Genomic DNA, 19,421 nt, shown 5'->3' with positions numbered 1-19,421 from the left:
AGCAACTATCATTCAATACACACCGTGTGGCCATGTAAACACTGATCAAAAAGACACCAAACTACAGGATGACCTCACACAGCGCCGTAATCCAGCCTGTGCAGCCACAGATAAACGGCGTGCGTGCGGTAGCGGAAAACATGCACTTGTAGCTGACCTTCCTCTCAGGAAGGATGCTGAAATGCTTAATCTGAGAGAATGCTCTTAATCCAATTTAGATGTGTGCGCCCCACACAATTATTTGTACTTACCTGGCCTGTTGCAGCACTCACATCATCTTATTGTCACTCAGATGCAGAACTAATTATGATGAAAAAAGAGCTGGCGTCATGATCAAACTATTAACTCATTCACTGCCATTGACGGAAAAAGACGTCAAATTATGCATTTTTTTTGCTGGTCTGGGAGTGAATGCGTTAATAGCCACCTATTAAGAAATTTGTGAATTGCTATGCAATAGTGAGACGTCGTATTTTAATTTATGTGACTCCATATCAGCAGGAAGGATCACAGTACTGGTCGCCGCAACATCTTATCTCCTGTGCTAATCACAGACGAAACAAATTGAGCTGAAATACAATAAACCACAGCTTTAGATAAATAGGCGATAACACACTAGCACTCAACGGCACTAAATTAAGGCGGAGATATTATATTCCGACTTGTTTTGTGTTTAGCACTCCCATTAGTTCAACTGAGCATATCATTAGTATTGTACTCAATTGTCCTTAATGAGATTTTAGCTTCACCTTGCTGATTAAATAGTTGATATCTCATTCCCAGGAGTATATATGTCCTTCATAGTTGGGGACAAACTGGAAGTCACACACTAATAACACCCGTCTCGTTTAGCCCCCATGACGCCGTGTTAATGGCCTCAAAATAATACGCCGCTATGACCAGGAGGGAACAAAGAGACGTACAGGTGAGTCTGTAGTGCGAAACATGAAGCTACGACAAGGCGGGCGGGTTTTCAGATACGTGACAATGTGCCAGTGACAATACTCCAATGTCCGCAGCGTGACCGTATTGCAGAAATCCTGCAGAGCGTTAGGCAGCTGACATGGTTTCACCATTGATTCGCTTGCTGTTAAGCTGGGTTGACACTTGCACAAATCCATTGGACACGCAGCCAGAGGAAAGCAATCGGCCACTTTGGACTTTTACAATGGTGGGGAATGAGGGTGAAAAAAGATGGAAAATGGTCCAGCAAGACGGGGAGGGGCGAGGGATGCACACTTGTAATGAAACTTTTCTAAATGAGCAACAAAACAGATGTTTTTTTTTTCCACTTTCCATAAAGTTAACCCATCCCTAATATTTTTTACATTTATTTTATTTTCTCTTTCTTTAATCAGGTAAGGCAATTGAGAACAGATTTCCACTGACAATACTGACAACAGAATCTAATACACCAGATTTCCTGAAAGGGAAAGTCAACCCCCCCCAAAATTTCTTGACAATAATATGTTCTATGCAGGCCCAGAAGGTGGCCATTTTGCCACCTGTTGTCGTGAAAATTACATCACAGTTGCTCAGGTGTCAGGTAACAACCAATTACAGCTCAGCTTCAGGAAACAGGTGAGCTGTGATTGGTCGTTGCCTGAGCCCTGAGCACCTGTGATGTCATCTTCAGTCGACAGCAAGTGGCAAAATGGCCGCCCCTTGAGATGGATTAAAACGGCTGTATTTTGCTTCATAACTCATATTTTGACTGCATAGAACACATTATCGTCAAGATTTTTTATTTTTTTTTGTGGTGGACTTCCCTTTAAGATCCCAGAGCATAATTATTTTCACAGCACAAGCTTTGACGTGACAGATACATTTTGCATATGTCCAAAAGGCTTCTTCATATCCAGTATGTCCTGTAAACACGCTTCATCCCTCATGAAACAATTCCACGCTGCAGAGTCATTTATCTGTGAACGCCACATTAACCACCCATTTTCTCCCTCGTCTGCCCGACTAACGTCTTCACTGATAATGGCCCAAGATTATGCACATTCATTACCATTATCATTAAAATCATCATTGCCATGCGCTTAGCATAATAACAGCATTTGACTGATTCCCTTCTTGAGCTTTTTTTTGTTTGTTTTTTTATGTTGGAAGGAGATAGTCTCCTGCAGAATGCTTTCAAGGTTTCCTTTGTCTTATGTTGTCAAATATTCCACACAATACTTAAGCACCAGTCAAAAGAGTAAAGCCGCTTACGAAAACTGTATATTACATTGTAGAAACTGCATTGTGGAGAAATGTTTCCAAATGTAATTTTGTATTATCATAATTGGAATTTCGTTATTACTTTCCGTGTGTCACTACACACTACTTACTGGGGGAACGTTGCCAAAATATAGTGCAATATTACCATAACTCGTAATTCTGCAATAATGCCTGTGTTAGATTTTGCATATACGCTCAATGGATTTTCCGATGTGTTTTTATGTCATCATAATTGGCAGTTCTTCATGAATCCTTATGACTGTTAACATATTGCAAACACAGTACTCTAGCAGCATTTCATTATTGTAGAACGCGCTTGTAGATAAAATGTTTCCAAAGTGTAGCTTTATATTACCATAATTAGCCAATCATCATTCCTTTCCGTTTCTATCGTACAAACTCCTTGAGCAAAATAATCAATGTGCAGATGGATTGCTCATTAAGAATTTTGTTGTTGAAATGATTGTTGATTAATGTCATTTTCAAGCGATGAGGCACTAGAGTGCACTGTTTGCTGTCACCAGCAGAGGCACTGTTGAGTCGGTCTCAGTTTCTAAATACAAAAATACTTTCCTTTGATGCAATCCTAAATGTGATTTATAATTAATTGATAATATTTGCTATAATTGATCAAGGAAATCTAGTCAATACCACTCCTTCACTTTTTTTTGTGTAACAGTTACTACAGTTGGTTTCAAGTTCATCTACAAAGTGCTGCTAAGTGCCATCTCAGCACAGCGTGGGGCTATCTTGTTAATTAAGTAGTAATCAGTTGCGGTGTGGGTGCTGCTGAGGGTGAATATGGCACCGAAAGAGCAACAGGGAGACAAATGAAGTAGTGGGAAAAACAACACAATGGTACACAGGTGTAGATGGTTATTTAAAGAATCATCTCCGAGGACAAAATCCAGAGAAAGCTTTACACCAACGAACGGTGAAAACATTAAAAAGGTGATTATCCGTTGACAACAACATCCCACTGAGATCGATTATCCACAACAATCACAAGCAGCAGACACCAAGATGTAGAAAGTTTTTTTGACACACCATCTTTAAAAAGTCTTACAACAAAGGGTAAAAAAAAGAACTTTCCTACCTTTATCTGTGATGTAGCGATATTCTCAGCGTGCTTCTTGAGTGGCTGGAAGGGAGTTTGTAATCTCAGCTTGTATCCTTAGGCTAAGGGTTTCAACTGAACACATACCTCCTCTGAGGCTTCTTATAAAGGCACACCCCTTCCCTCCTGGCTCAGCACCAAACCTCCTCCCCCTCAAACATCATCATAGTGAGAGTGGGGTGATTCCCCCAATCTGTTACGTACCAACCGGGTAGACACACACACACACATACACGCACACCCGGCATGGCCCGTGCTGACGTAGCCAGCAGTGCCTACGCCATCGCGTTTCGTCTTCATTGAGCAACTAATGGAACTCTAAAAATATGCCATAAAACCCGGCATCAAAGTTGAGGGGAAACAATACCGCCTCACAGTCACATCATTACATTAAAAACAGATGTAAAATATAAAGAGATTGGACAAAACATGGACACCAATTTGTTGGCGCAAATGGCACACCACATATGGCAATTGTGTGTTTTATGAATGGCAGTTAATAGAGCAGAGTCAATGGTTAGCGCATATGCAGCCAGGCCAGGTCTGAAGATGGCAGGTGACTCATGAAGGACATTTAGGAAACCAAGTGCACTGCCAAGCGAACTTTGAATGGAGGCTATTAAGAACATTATATTAGTTACCTCTGGTACATAACGTTATATGAGCTCTGTCGCGCTCTTTTCCCCTCAATGTTGCTCATTTGGTTCAAAACTATTAGGCCCCCACTTCCTTTCATAACCTTGTTGAAAGCAGCCATTTTAGCATAGCAAAATGGTGAATTGTAGGACGGACACATTTAGCCATGAGCTCCATTGTGTATAATGTTAGGAAAATAAATGACTGATATTGTTTTCTTTTTAATCCAAAAGGAACCTATTATGGAAAATGCTTGGATACAAATTGTTGGGTCTCTCTAGAATGCCTAACCCAAAATCAAACATGAAATTAATTCCTGAAAGACATTCTGCATGGTAAGATATAACAAAATCACCAAAATGAAATAAGTAAAACAAGTCGGCTATAACTTGCGGTTTGGTAAATGAGTGGTGCAGTGGTAAACATGTAAAAATAGGATTATGTTTGTCATGAGCTGGAGGTTGGATCCCAAAGCGCAGACACAAATAAGATTTTAACTATTTTTCACATCGAGAGGTGTGGAACAAACTTGACTCGATGAGAAACAAAGAGAGTTGCACAGAGAGACAGTGGTAATAATCCGACAAATTATTTAAATTTAAGTGATTATAACATGTGTTACTATCATGAACAAACAAAATCATAGAACAAGTTACTGCCTCCGCACAGTTTAATTTGGAATTTAAATTAATGTTTGTGGAGTTTTTAATTATGTACTTGATATTCAAGAAGAATTGGTGTTCACAATTAATCAATATCAGATAGAATTGAAGTGAATCAAATCAAAATAGAATCGAACTGAACTCTTGTGAATTGAAATCGAATTGATTGAGGAAATTAGAATCGATACCCAGCCCTATTATTTTTACACAAACAGAAAATGTAATACAACTTCAAATATCAGTAATCACTTTCAAAATTGTTCACCGTGAGAAAGCAAATTTAAGTTAAAAAAATAATAATTTCATGACATTACACTGCTGATCAGTGATGTAGTTTATGATTCAGATGTTGTTTACAGACTAATTTACCACATCACAGAATGCAAATTGAATGTTTTGCTCTCCGTTTCAGAACATAAAACAGCACTTGATGTTCCCTCTGAAAGCATGTCCACTACATCAGCTTGTTTCTCATCTCCACTTTGCGCTCGCTACATGACATTAGTATGCCCCCCTCCAACAGAGAAGTCACCAGAGCAAATCTTGCAATAGGCATGCCCGCCCCTTACCTTCACTTCTACACCCTCGTCTTCTCTCGTCTGACGGTCAGAATCGGAGCGGTTTCTCCTCTCTTGATCTTGTGACGAATCTGGTGCAACTGTGTCGCTTTACAGGTGAAAATAAAACACCCACAATTACAAGCAGCAAACCTTAAACATGGGCAAGATAAGAGAGAAATGTGATGCCAGGAGGACACTGGTAGAGGGCATCAAAATAAAGGAGTCTTAGGAAAACAGGAGACTTTGCAAGTATGACTAGAACAAATAAACATCTCTCCCCAAATAGACTCCTTCATTTCCCCCTTAGGAAAAAAAAAAAACACAGGTGTTTCACAGGCTGTAATTACCTTTACCATAGCCCCAAGCAGTCCATTCACACACTGTTGTCACAGAAACAACTTGAAAAAGGCAAAAGAATAATCAATAAAAAATGTGATGAAAATCTGGATTGCCTTTTTGTGGTCCAATATATATTTTTTGAAATTAAAAATAATTTTGGTTAATTGTGGGAATGCTGAAGCATTCCCACTTATGTTATTATGATTTTTATTCTCCACACTTTTCCAATTTACATTGTTCAAATTTCATCTATCTTCAAAAATTCACGCCTCCCGGGGTATATATCGTCTGATTCCACATTACTTACAGTATTTGCACAATTAAACATTTAATATCAACTTTTCCCCATTCATTTTCAATGGGACAGTCATTGAACTTTTTCCAAGTTTCAGAAACAACTTGAAAAAGGCAAAAGAATAATCAATAAAAAATGTGATGAAAATCTGGATTACCTTTTTGTGGTCCAATATATATTTTTTGAAAGTAAAAAGAATTTTGGTTAATTGTGGGAATGCTGAAGCATTCCCACTTATGTTATTGTGATTTTTATTCTCCACACTTTTCCAATTTACATTGTTCAAATTTCATCTATCTTCAAAAATTCACGCCTCCCCGGGTATATATCGTCTGATTCCACATTACTTACAGTATTTGCACAATGAAACATTTAATATAAACTTTTCCCCATTCATTTTCAATGGGACAGTCATTGAACTTTTTCCAAGTATCCGTTTTCACACCCACTTCCATAAATTATTATTATCATTACCAAGCGTTAACTAATCAATTAATCACAAAAAATTATCGCATTAATCATTGTATTACCACAGATTAATCTCACTATTAATTTTGACCGCAGATGATCCTTTTTAGCCGATAGCAGATGGTTACGTTAAAGGTAGCTGTTCGAGTTTGAGCAATAAACATGACTACATGCATTAAAGTAAAGCATTTAATAAATGTTTACATATGCCGTAGGTAATTTTATCCCATTTTAAATTATGTAAATAATTAATTGATTAGAAAAAACAGGATGAGCGTGTCCAGTGGATATAACTTTTTGAAGATGTCCTTATAACATTAAATGTCAAAAAAATTAACACATAACAGGTGCGCTTCGACTTTAGCGGGCAAAATATGTTGGGGAAAAAAAAGCCTTTTTAAGCCAGTGATTAATCATGATTAATCAAAATTCTAAGGCGTGATTAATCTGATTACAAAATGTAATCGTTTGACAGCTCTATAATTTAGCCTCATCATGCCTCCTTTACATAAATGTGTGGTACGATTTGAGTAAAGTAAATGCAATGAAATACGCTAATCATACTCCTCATGATTAATACTACCAGCAGAATCAACAATTATGTTTCAGTTGTATTACCAAAAACACCACACGTCAACTCCCTTTTTAACTTGAGCTGACGTTAGCGCCCTGTAAAAGTGTGAATGCTCCTTGTGTACCTGTTGGTGGTTGATAGTGATGGCTGAACCGCTTATAGACAAGAGCCCTCACTGCTGCTCAGATAAGGACCAAAGAGGAGCAAGCGGCCGTTTATAGGTCTGCCTGTCATTGATATCGCCGTTGCCCACGGCACGGCCCCTCGACGCTTCCTCGTTTGGCCAAGACGGTGATTAGCTTGACAACGGTAAGAATGAAGCTGAACTTGGCACTGTGCCACACTGAGACCCTCTCAGTCTAGCCTCTTGGCAGTGTCACAAGCATGACGGCGATAAGAAATTGTGAAATATATATTTTTTTCTACTCGTAAATCTGCAGGTTTCATAACAGATTACTACTGTTTTGTTCTTGCTGTTGAGGGTTTGTCATTTATCTCATTGACACAATTACAACTAATACGATTTCTTTTAGACAGGATATTATTATTTATATAATCATGATGATTAAAAAAAAAAATGTTTATTTGGGCAGGCAACCCAAGCAGTTCCAAACATGTTGCATACAACCCAGAGCTGTCATGATATGGTAATTATCTACACGGATTAGAAACACAAATAGCCTTGAATCGAAATGTGTAATTGCTTTGGAGGCTGGCATGTTACCACATTAAACCTCCAGAAAGTAGCACAGTAAATGATACGATGATGTTTTCACGGATTATTATTAGGATTTTGTGCATTTAATTCTTAAAAACAGTAGTACATAAATTTAGTAAGAAAGAATGAAAAGTTAGCGAGGGAACACTGTATCGCCATTTTTATGCTGGGGCAAGTCTAGTTTAGCGTGTTTGTAATTTGGTAGACATCTGGCATCACATCACATCACATCTGGCAATTTTGAAAAAAAAAAATGAAAAAAAGTAGAATTGATTTTAGATTGGGTAAAACCAGGTCTAAGTAGTGGTGCAGGTGCACTACACTTTTGCTGGGTATGGAAATAGGTCCCTACATTTGAATTAAAAAAAACAAACAAACCATCATATCATCTACATTAATGTTATCATAACCATCGACTCAGAGACACTTAGAATGCATTTTCTAAATTCAAACACACTGGTTAAGATGGCTGCCTCAAGATTTTACAATTGCTTGTCTTTGTATGACTGGAGATGTAACGATTTCCAAACGTCACGATACGATATAATCACGATATGAAGGTCACGATACGATAACTTTCACGATATTGTGGGGAGGTTGTCAATACAAAAAAAGGTCACAATATTGTAAAAAAAAAGCTCATATTAAAAAAAAAAACACACAATATTGTGCTTTTGTACAATACAGCAATAAAAAACATAAAAAAAATATATATATATATATATATATATATGGATTGAAACATAGAAGGGACAAAACATGCCTTATGAAAATTAAACTGCACTAAAAAACTAAACAAAACTAGCCACCAGGGAGTGCTAGAACAGCACAAATGGAAATCCACCCCACTTTTTGTTTTTATTTTATTTTTTTTAACAGATGTGCTGCTTTTAATATCGTGTGACATGACAACGACGATATATTGCGGCAGTTTTACTATCGCGATATCACGATATTGCCATTATCGTTACATCCCTACGCAGTATGACTGATTGAAAGTTAATGCTATATGTACAGTGTTGCTGTTTTGCTGTCTGTATCTCATAGCAGATCTATTTTTAGAATCAATTGATTCATTTAACATTCCTGGTTAACTCGTGGTTGGTTGGCCATTCATGGAGGTTACATGCCATTCAAAGACTCACCTCAAATTGTGTACAAGTCTTAAAAATAGTCACAGCAAATGACAATCAGAATCATGGCAAGATGTTGCAACACGTGGCATACGCCAAATGGCATTGAGCCGTAAGCGTGGGCTGCTTATTGTTACAAATTGTATATCTAAGAGTATAAATGGGTGTCACTCCTGTAATGATAAGGCCAGTGTGTACCCAGGATAAGCAGTATAGAAAACAGATTGGATGTATAGACGTATTTCTATCTTGTATACTTTTCTGATTATTTCTCTTCATCCGCGGTGTACTGTATGTTTATGTTTTCACAGTTGTAGCTGGATTAGAATGTGATTTGGGAATGGAGCAGCCACACTTTCCGGAAAAGTAGAGCTCATACTGACCAGTGGAGATCTTCTGTCATTTCAAGGTGAGGGCTCTGTGTGCTCTCCATCTTGTCCGAGGTGATTTAGTGGCCAGTTCCACAATTAGACCCATTGGTCTGTGACTAGGGAGCATCTCTGCAGTATCTAATGCCTATAAAGACAATGGCGTTTACTTTATAGTGGAAACATACACTTTTCTTGTGGAAACACACTGCATCAACTACCAAAAGAAACCTTCATAAAGTGTAGACATTCAGGAAAGCATTTCTCAGGAATGTAAGAGGGAGAATCAATTATTTCATGTTAATAAGATGACTTGTGAATTGTTACGTATGACGGCATAGTAGGACGGTGTTTATTGATGTTCACTTTGTGTTGGGGGGGAGCTCGGGATAGACCTTTTCGGGATTAAACGGGAGGGCGTTGACCTCAATCAGGGAAATAATTACTGTTGCCGGACTCTTTAATTAGCCAACAAAGCTCGCATAAAAACACAGTGAATCAGACACTAGGGGCGATTACAGTTTAAATTCCCATTGAATCTTTTCAGAAAGCTTGTAATGTCATATTGAATTTTTTTTTTTTTTTTACTGTAAATTCAATTCCGGCTTCTTGGTTTGTTTCCCTCGCAAAATATCTCCCCCGCTACATTCTCCCGACTGGAATGCACATTCTGTATATTACAGCCACCGTCTGCGTCTGTCAGTAGGTGACATATGATAATAGAATAAAGGGCATTTGCTTCAAGATAAAAACAAGTCAAGTGTGACTGACTTCATCATGCCCAAGTAATGAAGACTGTTGAAGATTAGCATCGCTGATAGAGGCGATAGATCACAAATACACACACACACACACACACACTTTTTCTTTTGTCTTAGTGCTTCAGTTTCTTATTAAACGCACGCATTGACACACTGACCACATCTGTTATCAGTGTTTCTGCTCTTTCGCCAACAGCCTTCAATAATAATGTGCTGCCCACATTGTGTGTTGCAACGTGATTAACTGTGACTGCAGCAATGAAAGTAACATTGCACCGTGCATATTTTTGTCAAATTGTTTCAGGGAGGCTGTTGTGGGACTCGTGTTGATGCATGTCATATATGACAACTATTATTAACGAATTTCCATCAGTACAGAAAACTAAGAATTTAACTCTTTTTTTTCTTTTTAGTTTCTTGCAGACATGAAATAAAAATGGCATGAATGTTCTCACTCTGCGTTTGGCTGGCAACCAGTCCGGGGTGTACCCCGCCTACTGCCCAGAGCCAGCTGAGATAGGCTCCAGCACCCCCCACGACCCTTGTGAGGAATAAGCGGTCAAGAAAATGGATGTTCTCACTGTGATAGTTTTCTCTGGCTTCTTCCCAAATTCCAAAAAACATGCATGTTAGGTTATTATTCTTCCGTGACGATGTGAGTGTGAATTATTGTTTGCCTCTAGCCAAAGTCAGCTGGGGATAGGCTCCATTTCACCATGTATAGTGAGTATAAGCAGTTTAGAAATTGGATGGATGGATATGACAGAAAAGTTAACATTATGCATTAGGTTTAATTTAAAATTTGACACAGGCGCCAGAATTTGCGAGCAGCTTCTCGGGCGCCATGGAATCGTGTCAAATGATCATTTCACCATGAAAATTTGTGGGATGGAAGACATAACTTCTAGTATCCACGCTTCAAGTTCTTCCAGAGTCTTTAGTTTGCTACAGCAGACTTGCTGTTTTAACCATCCACAAAGAAAAAATGTCACAAGTTGTCAAATCTAGACTTGTCTCCCGGTTCAAATTGAGCTAACTTAACACATTATTTTGAGTTACTGTAAAATAAAATAATCATACAATACTGTACAATAATTACCTCTTGTGAAAAATCCATCTTTTCTTCCTTCATATCAAAGCGATGGCCCTGTTTGTTGTAATTCTGAATTCTGGCATGGAGGGGCGACAAACACTAAAAAAGAGAAAACAAAGACATAAAATTATCATAGTGTATTGAAGCAAGAAATTTAAACACATCATTAAGTCCATGGGAAAAACATGGAATGATAATTTGAGTTTCCGTCATGTTATGGTTGGAACATCCAACCGCACAACAACAGCTTTGTATGCTAATGCTAGTAGCAATAACAAAAGCAATACAATACGAATACAGTTTGTTTTCACCGTGTAAAAGAGGCGTTGCATTGTGGAAATATCAGAAATGCCCGGATGTTCAGAATTGCCCATACACATAGCCTACCAGTGTTTCCCCACCTTTATTGAGCCAAGATACCCATGTTACATTAGTCACAACAATGAATACTAAAATAATAATGACCTCGCCTAAATAAACTCATAGTGACTTAAAAAGTGGCTTGTTGTTACTGCGTTGTGGCAACAGGCTTTTTTGTTGTTTTTTTTACCCTCTGTCGTCTCATGGCAGTCAGTCACCGCTGTGATTGGTTGAAAGCAATTCAAACCATTCACAACCACGCTCTGAAATGGCCAATCAAAACACAGTGATGAATTTATGCGGCCAATCGTGATTCGTGTACGCTCGAAGCGGGACGGTCCGAATGCGGAAGTAGGCATACGTAGTTTTGTTTTGTTGCTTTTTTTTTTCCCCCCTCACGGAAATCTGAAACTAATTCGCGATGCAAAGCGGATTGTTTACTTTTTCAAGTTAATTGTCGGTGTGGTGGTAATTTCAGCAATTTTGAGGGTAAGTTAAGTTAAAATTTTATTAATGTAGGTGTGTGTCGCGAGGCGTTTGACAATATAGGGCCATGTCTGAGTGTATCTTCAGTAGTCTGGTGTAAAAATAAATAAATAAATAAATAAAAATATTCGGCCAAGCGCCATGTTTTAAAAAGCCTTATTGTATATATTTTTTACTTGTACTAGTTTTGACGCCTTAGTTTAGTTCCATACTTGTATGAATGCTGAGATGGTCTAGTTGTCAAGCTAAGACTGTTTTTCATTTACTGCTGACATATCCTCATAATATTCTTTAGGAATTTCTATGACATCCTGTAATGTTATATATTAATTGTCCAGGCTTAGATTCTAACGTTTGTCAGCATTCTCTCTAAATTTATTATTTAAGTTCAATTTGTGTCCAAATGTAAGTATTTCACTTGTGTCACCTTGTACATCAGGCCTGTGAGACATGGAGACGCTGTACACTTTAGAAAAGGAAGTAGGACGAGGCAGCTATGGTGTGGTCTTTGAGGGTCACATAGCCAAAACAGGACAAAAGGTGGCAATCAAGCGTCTGCCCTGCAAGGACCCGGAATGCATTGAACTCTACTTGCAAGAACTGTGGGCTATGAGAGCCACAGCTAAGAACCACGTCAACGTTATTGCACTGCATAGCTGCCTGCTGCAGACAGGACGAAGGAGTTTGAAGCCTTTAAGGAAGGGGAAGCTGCCTTTACATCTAGTTGAAAGTGTGCTTAAAGGAAGTGTTGGGCAAGAAAGAGTTTCCCAGTTTAACACTCAAAGCAGGGCTAAATCCATGTCCAGACTTCAAGACAGGACCAACACTCTTGCATCAAACTCTCCTTATCCTTCAACTCCAAAACGGCCTTCAAATAGATCCAGAAAGAGGCTGTCCGAGAGAGAGGATGAGCAGACAGGATGCCTGCGCTGCTCGGCCCTCTGGCTCGTGATGGAGTACTGTGACGGAGGCGACTTGAATCAGTACCTGCTCTCCAGGCCACCGGACGCTCATGGGAACCAGAGTGTGGTGCAGCAGCTCAGCAGTGCCGTGGCCTTCCTGCATAATCTCGGTCTCATCCATCGAGACCTCAAACCTGACAATGTGCTCGTCAGCGTTACACCGAAAGGCCCTATTTTTAAGGTACATTTCTGTTATTGGATAAATATATTTATAAATATCAAATATTGGGTCTTAGATAGGAATAACAATTATAGATAAAAGTACATCAAATGCAAGGAGACATTTTAATATGACTTTTAATGTATTTTCCAATACATAATCCATGTACTGTGTCTTATTAATGTCTACATAGGTGGCTGACTTTGGTCTGAGTAAGATGAGTGAGGGTGTGGTGGATGGAAACCTGACCAGGAAGCACTTCTCTTCCATTTGCGGCTCAGACTTTTACATGGCTCCAGAGGTTTGGGGTGGACTGACCTATACAGCTCAGGCAGACATCTTCTCGCTAGGTGTGATGTTTTGGGCCGTCCTGGAGAGACTCACCTTCCTGGAGGAAGGAACCACACAGGAACAACTTGGTGAGTCAACAATGGGCAGAAATTGTGCTTTAATAAGATGGCGTGGTGTACATTGTACACCAGTATTCTAATCCATTTGCATGCATGGTAGTTAGTTACATGTAGGATAATAATTGTCTTAAACCTGCTGATTTTTAAAACGTGAGTGAGCCAACATATAAGGAAAAAATTGGCGAGTGGAATCTTACTGGTCTTCTTTTTGTGCGTTGTGTCCTCGAGATAATGTAAAGCATACAAGATCAACATACTTGAACCCAAATGTTTGTTTTAGTTAGGGCTGTCACTATCAAATATTTTTAGAATCGATTAAATCCATCAATAAATCAAAGATTTTGCATTTGTGTATTACAAAACCATTTTCTACCGAGTAATATTCAACCTTTTGTAAAAAACAACAATTAAGCTATATCACATGAAGAACACATACTCACCTTTTTGAAAGTTATACAAATAAAAATAAAGTAAAAGCATTATGTTTTCAAATGTCTTATTTTAATTACACAAAAAAAGATAATTTATCTGCTATCATTAAGGACTACAAAAATCAAAGACTAATTAATATTGAGTGGGTGAATCAGGATTAGGACAATTTTAAGTTCAAAAATTGCTCTAACGATTACTTGATTATTAACTCATTCAAACCCCAAAACGTGTAAATACGTTTTTTTAGTACTTTGTCCTTCACTCCCAAAAACGTATTTACAAGTTTTTTTGTTTTTGTTTTTGTTTTTTTAATGCAAGAGCATACAGAAAGCTTTGATACAGCTTCTGACATGAAGAATGGCTTAAAACAATGGTAGTTTTTACAAATGGCCAGCAGGTAGCAGCAGAGTATAAGAGATCAGCCAGGGCCATGTTGCAACAAGTTCTTTTTGACTGTTTTCAGCAGTACTGTAAATATTGATTAAACTTAGCTATATTCTTATGCTAATTGATGCAAAACGGAAACTGATACAAATATACTTCTTTTTCCTGATGAAAGAAGAGACTCTAATATTTATTTTGGTAGGTTCCATGTTTTTATAGCAATAGAACACAATATTCTGTGGGCTTTGCGAAATCAGTCAAAATCCAGTAAAAGAGCTGTGAGAGAAGAGGAAAATGGCTGGGAGTGAATGAGTTAAAGTACGTGTCGATTATTTCGATCAGTTAGTTGTCGATTAATCAATTTAATTTTGGCACCTCATCGTAGTACAAAGGCTGACCTGTGAGAGGCAGCATGGAACCACAGGACATTCAGACTGCTGCAAAATGCAAAGAAGAAATAGAAGTTAGGTGATAATTGTTAGATTATCTGGTAACTACATTGCATCGGCAAACTATTCTTGTCATTTTAAGTGAGGGGAATGACTTGAGACACATTAATTATTCATTACACTCGACAGTGCAAAAATCACAAAATGGAAAAATCACAATGAATACACCCCATACAACAAGAAAGAAAATCAGTATGTGCGTATCCTGCTTTACCAGGCAGAGCCTCAACGGGGAGGTCAAAAAGGTTGCGTGCGCGTGTGTGATCGTACAGGTTGGTGATGCGGCGCACTGAATCGAGCTTGACTCCATTAACTGCGACATATTAAAAGTGTCAGATACCATACATCATGCGTTCGTCAAGCATGGCCGATGAATCGTTAATGTAAACGGCATGCAGCAAGATGAGGGATGGTTGAAAATTTTGAGAGGATTAAAGCGGCACTGTCCCTCTTAATTCAAGACGACAGTGAGTGAGTGCGTGTGCGTGCGTCTGCCTCGCCTGTTGCCGTGGGAATCCCAGATAACAATTTGACGATGGTAATAGAATTCATGAATACAAACGGTCTTTTTTTTTTTTTTTTTTATCAGGTTCTACATTAATGAAGATTAATTAAAACTTAATGAAAAATGCATGTAAGCTGGTGTTTGTTTTTTGTAATTAGCCTTGAAGCCGTATGAGTTTTGATGTAACAGCCCAAGGAAATTTGACCTTTATATTTTTATGACAGCGCAGGGCCCACTTCTGCCCAGTGATGAAAGGGTTCTGACGCAAACGTTTCATATTTTTTCAGAAAGTCTTTCCGGCCAAAATCAACCTGGTGGCGGGCTGATATGAACCATTATCCTCAACTTTAGTGTCTACATTAAAACCTCCCACGGGTCAGTGATGCTTATTAGGCTGGATACAAATGGTTACGATTGGAGGGGGAGAGAGATTTCCGTTGCATCCCAAGAAAGAAAAGAGGCAAAATGGAATTTAGCAGATCGCAATCCTCTTTGTCAGGCAGATAATGGGAGACGCGGCTGGAGGCATTTCACAGATGGAGAAAATGCTCTGCCACTTGACTCTTTCCTTTTTCAATAGTCACACATTTATAGTATTTGACTTTGAAAAAGAAAGAGCATGTAGTCATGGATATTCATATAAAGTCACTGTGTTTTGGCACTTCACTTTTCCGCATCGCTTGGCAGGCTGGCTACTGGGTTTGAGAAAGTGAGAGCCCATCATCACCTTTTCCACCTTTACTAATTTCTATCCATCCATTTTCTTGACCGCTTATTCCTCACAAGGGTCGCGGGGGGTGCTGGAGCCTATCTCAGCTGACTTTGAGCAGTAGGTGGTGTACACCCTGGACTGGTTGCCAGCCAATCACAGGGCACACAGAGACGAACAACCATCCGCACTCACAAGCACACCTAGGGACAATTCGGAGCGCCCATTTAACCTGCAATGCATGTCTTTGGAATGTGGGAGGAGACCAGAGAAGACCCACGTGGGCACGGGGAGAACATGCAAACTCCACCCAGGAAGGCCGGAGCCTGGACTCGAACCCGAGTCCTCAGTACTGGGAGGCGGACGTGCTAACCAGTCATTCACCGTGCCACCCACATTATTTTTTTACTAATCGATGAAAGGAAAGGGAAAAAAAAAACAAAAAACCTACGGTGCTATCCATTTTTTTTTTAAAATAGGACATTATTTCAAATTGACAGTGTACAAACATGAATTTTGTTTCCGCTACTCGTTTGGTCTGTAACGAGAGGAAAAACGGCAAAAGCGATAGTTGCTTTCCAAAGTGAAAGCAATTGTTTTATTTTGCTTCAAAACAAAGATAATCAGTCCGCTTTCATGGAGGACTACAGAACTCTGACAATATTTTACTGTTGAGGAGCTGGAAAGATATGTAAACCATTTCTCGATTATCAAAAAATGATTATCGATTAGTCATCAATTAATCGACAATGAGTGACCTTCTTTTTAAAAGGTATGCACAAGTCAGGAGATTGGTTAGAAAGTAATTTATTCATGCATTTCTTTTGTTAACTCCAAATGAAGTTCAGATGTTTTAGTTGCCTTTTTCGGACACATATGCAGTCACATTTAAGCCATAATGGCTCAACAAACGTATTTTCCCTTTGATGATGATTTATTATTTTTTGCTTATGTTTCCCCTTTAGGCGCCTACGTGTGCAAGGGTCGCTGGTTGATGCCACTGGGCGAAGCTTTGTGGGAGAACGCCGACCTCCAGCTGTGCATCCCCATGAAGTCGAAAAGAGCAGGCCCGCTGCCCGCCCCTCCCGGCCCGGCCATGTGCGGCCTGCTTTTCGACATGCTCGCCGCAAACCCGGATTCCCGGCCCGTAGCGGACCAGCTGGAGTCCAGAGTGCGCGGCGCTCTGAAAGAGGACTCCCGCTGAGACAAAGCGCTCCTAATAGCCACAGCCATGGCGGAAACATTGCCCGCGGAGCCGATTGACTGCAGCGCTTCCTCCATGAGTAAATAATAGTGCAGATAAGCGGGGAAAGCAAGGCCGCCTCAAACGATTCAAGGTGATTGTGGCTGCTTAGTTTATCGGGAAGTGCTGCTGTTGACCAGACTGGGAGCTGTCATCCTTCGCTTGCCATGTGAGTCCATCTTCCCTTTTGTCACCACAAGGGTTGAGAATGAGAAATTTTGCAGTAAGACCTGAGTTCTGAACCTTGAACCTCAAACCTCAGAACTGAAACATGGATATAATTTAGACAGCAGCAAATAAAATCCTAAATAAAATGTTATTGACAAATTGGTTAACTGAATTAGGCTGTACTTTTAAATGTTTAACTCTTTTACTGCCACACGTTAATCAAAAAACAACTCCGACAAGTGCCAGACAACGCAAACGTTTTCACTCATCTTTCAAGTAGTGTTCCCACAAAATGATGCCAAAGCAATACTTTCTTTCATATTGGACGGTGCTTCGGCGTGAGCACAAAAACAGCATATACAGGTAAAGAACAGTTTTTCAGAAGGGAAAAAAAGTATCTAATGTAGATGAATTTGCAAATTGCAAAAAGCTTTACTGGGAAAAATAATAATAATAATTTCGTCTCACTTTTCTCACAAATGTACTTACTCAGTGTACACCAGGGGTGTCAAACATACATTTATGAGGCTGGGCCTGATTATTTGACGGCTATCTTATTTTGAAATGACTTGGTCAGAACCATCAAAAAGCCCAAAACGAGTCACAATACAGGTAGGACTTGTTCAAATGAGTAACATTCTTTTTTTGTAGTAAATATAAGAGTTACATTAAACAAAGGCAGGTTTATTTATTTTGATGTATTTTCATTATTTTCAAGCCAACATTTATTTACGTGTTTAATTTGAGCAAAAAAAAAAAAAGAAAGAAGGCAATGACAAATTAAGGAGTCAAAATAAAATGATTTTAATTTAATAATCTGCTGAGCTACTTTTTAAGAATCAACACTCCTGAGTGATGGGGTACTCATGGTATAACAAAAAGGTTCTGCACCACACCAGACAAACAAGGTTGGGAACCACTGGAGTAGCACAACCCGCTCTACGTCTGCGAGCGAGTGTTGCAGAGAAGATTAAACCAAAGTGGCTCCTGTACAAGAAAAAAAAAAAAACTCAGCAAGACTGAGAAGGGTGGGAGGGAAAGTCCTTTGCCATTTCACAGCCGATAAGCACCGAGCGAGAGTTGGGGAGAGAAAGTGTGAATGTGGCCCGAAAGCTCAATGCGTCAGGGCTGCAACAGCAGTCACGACACGAGCGCCGCATGCAGGAAATTACGCCACGGCTGTTCCCACCCCCCCTCCTTCAATTGGGACCTATATGAGACATAGTGTAGGTCGACGCGTGAGGAATTAGTGCTTTATTGTTCCTATGACAAAGGCCTTCCAAGAAATGTGGCTCCACACAGCAATCAGTCAATTTTCAATAGACAGAAAACGGATGGAGTTGTAATTGCGGAGGCTGTGTGTCCAATGAGCCACTAAAACACTCTTATAGGGCAATCATTGACGATGTCCTGCAGGGTTGGCATCCTCGTCATCGGGGGGGGGGGTTGGATCTCATCTCAGAGGTGAATGACCTTTTTGGGGAGCAGTGGGGGGGGGGTGTTTGACATTCACATCTAATAACATCTGTGAACTCATAAATCATGATGTCACGATACTTTCCATTTTATTATTTAAAAAACAAATATAAATAAGGTTTACATTTATCAAAACTACTCTTATACATCCATGAAATCGGATTAAAGGAATGACGGGAACCAATTTAGGTGGCCTAAATAGTCACATATAAATCAAAATGGTATAATCACATAACAGTTAGCAGGTCAGGACATTCTTCCCGTCCAATATTAATAACCACTCGTCGCATAATGGCCTCTCTTCAGTGTGATGTTTAACCTGGCGGCTCACCCTGACCAAATGAAGAATATTCGAATTATGTGTCCGTATTATTGGCTGGGGAGCAAATGGCATTATATTTTCCGTTTAGACTTAAGAAGTACTCAATTCCGATTTAATAATTTCAAAAATGATAAGTGACACAACAACAACCCGCATGGCAGATGCTCAAATAGCACGGAAGTACTCCACCATCAACAACATCCATCCATTAATTGAACTGCTTATGTTAATACATAAATTATTGGGGTTTCCACCTACCGATTTAAATAAGAGAAACCTCCATATCACGCTTATGCCCACATGCTGCAATTATTTTGCTTATTTAAAACTTGACATACCTTTTGTGTCGCATATGTATGTAGACCATATTTAATTAGGCATGGGTGATGGCGGCTGATACTGGTC

At 39.3% G+C, this 19,421-nt stretch overlaps 2 protein-coding genes and 1 long non-coding RNA gene across 5 annotated transcripts in view; 2 read left to right on the top strand and 1 right to left on the bottom strand.

Annotated features, from left to right (window-relative positions):
• LOC144010432 (uncharacterized) overlaps nucleotides 1-10,014 on the top strand; it is a 28,754-nt gene extending 18,740 nt beyond the window's left edge. The window contains exon 3 of the long non-coding RNA XR_013281209.1: nucleotides 9,040-10,014. This is a non-coding gene — a long non-coding RNA (uncharacterized LOC144010432). The remainder of the gene's footprint in view (nucleotides 1-9,039) is intronic.
• pnocb (prepronociceptin b) overlaps nucleotides 1-11,455 on the bottom strand; it is a 29,490-nt gene extending 18,035 nt beyond the window's left edge. The window contains exons 1-4 of one of the 3 annotated variants that reach the window (XM_077510760.1): nucleotides 11,352-11,455; nucleotides 10,957-11,049; nucleotides 9,112-9,244; nucleotides 5,211-5,307 (exon numbers count right to left, since the gene is read on the bottom strand). The gene's annotated coding sequence lies outside the window, so the exon portion shown is untranslated. Of the gene's footprint in view, nucleotides 1-3,322; nucleotides 3,491-5,210; nucleotides 5,308-9,111; nucleotides 9,245-10,956; nucleotides 11,050-11,351 lie in introns of those variants that run through there. The other 2 variants (XM_077510761.1, XM_077510759.1) reach the window with 2 other exon arrangements.
• On the top strand, nucleotides 11,222-17,440 carry LOC144010428 (serine/threonine-protein kinase pdik1l-B). Its single transcript, XM_077510758.1, has 4 exons — nucleotides 11,222-11,799; nucleotides 12,236-12,939; nucleotides 13,112-13,337; nucleotides 16,773-17,440. Exons 2-4 carry the CDS (start codon nucleotides 12,247-12,249, stop codon nucleotides 17,009-17,011), a joined length of 1,158 nt encoding a protein of 385 aa, XP_077366884.1. The 5' UTR covers nucleotides 11,222-11,799; nucleotides 12,236-12,246; the 3' UTR covers nucleotides 17,012-17,440.
• The last annotated feature ends 1,981 nt before the right edge of the window (nucleotides 17,441-19,421 follow it).

This window comes from Festucalex cinctus, chromosome 21 (genome assembly GCF_051991245.1).
Source record: "Festucalex cinctus isolate MCC-2025b chromosome 21, RoL_Fcin_1.0, whole genome shotgun sequence".
In the NCBI taxonomy this organism is placed as follows: Eukaryota; Metazoa; Chordata; class Actinopteri; order Syngnathiformes; family Syngnathidae; genus Festucalex; species Festucalex cinctus.
The sequence above is the reverse complement of the archived record's forward strand: the minus strand, read 5'-3'. Positions and strand labels throughout refer to the sequence as shown.

Excerpts from the sequence above, each read along its gene's own strand:
- LOC144010428 (XM_077510758.1), top strand. The coding sequence starts at position 12,247 with ATGGAGACGCTGTACACTTTAGAAAAGGAAGTAGGACGAGGCAGCTAT. Across the intron at positions 12,940-13,111 it reads CGAAAGGCCCTATTTTTAAG|GTGGCTGACTTTGGTCTGAG; the intron begins GTACATTTCTGT and ends ATGTCTACATAG. Across the intron at positions 13,338-16,772 it reads AACCACACAGGAACAACTTG|GCGCCTACGTGTGCAAGGGT; the intron begins GTGAGTCAACAA and ends TTTCCCCTTTAG.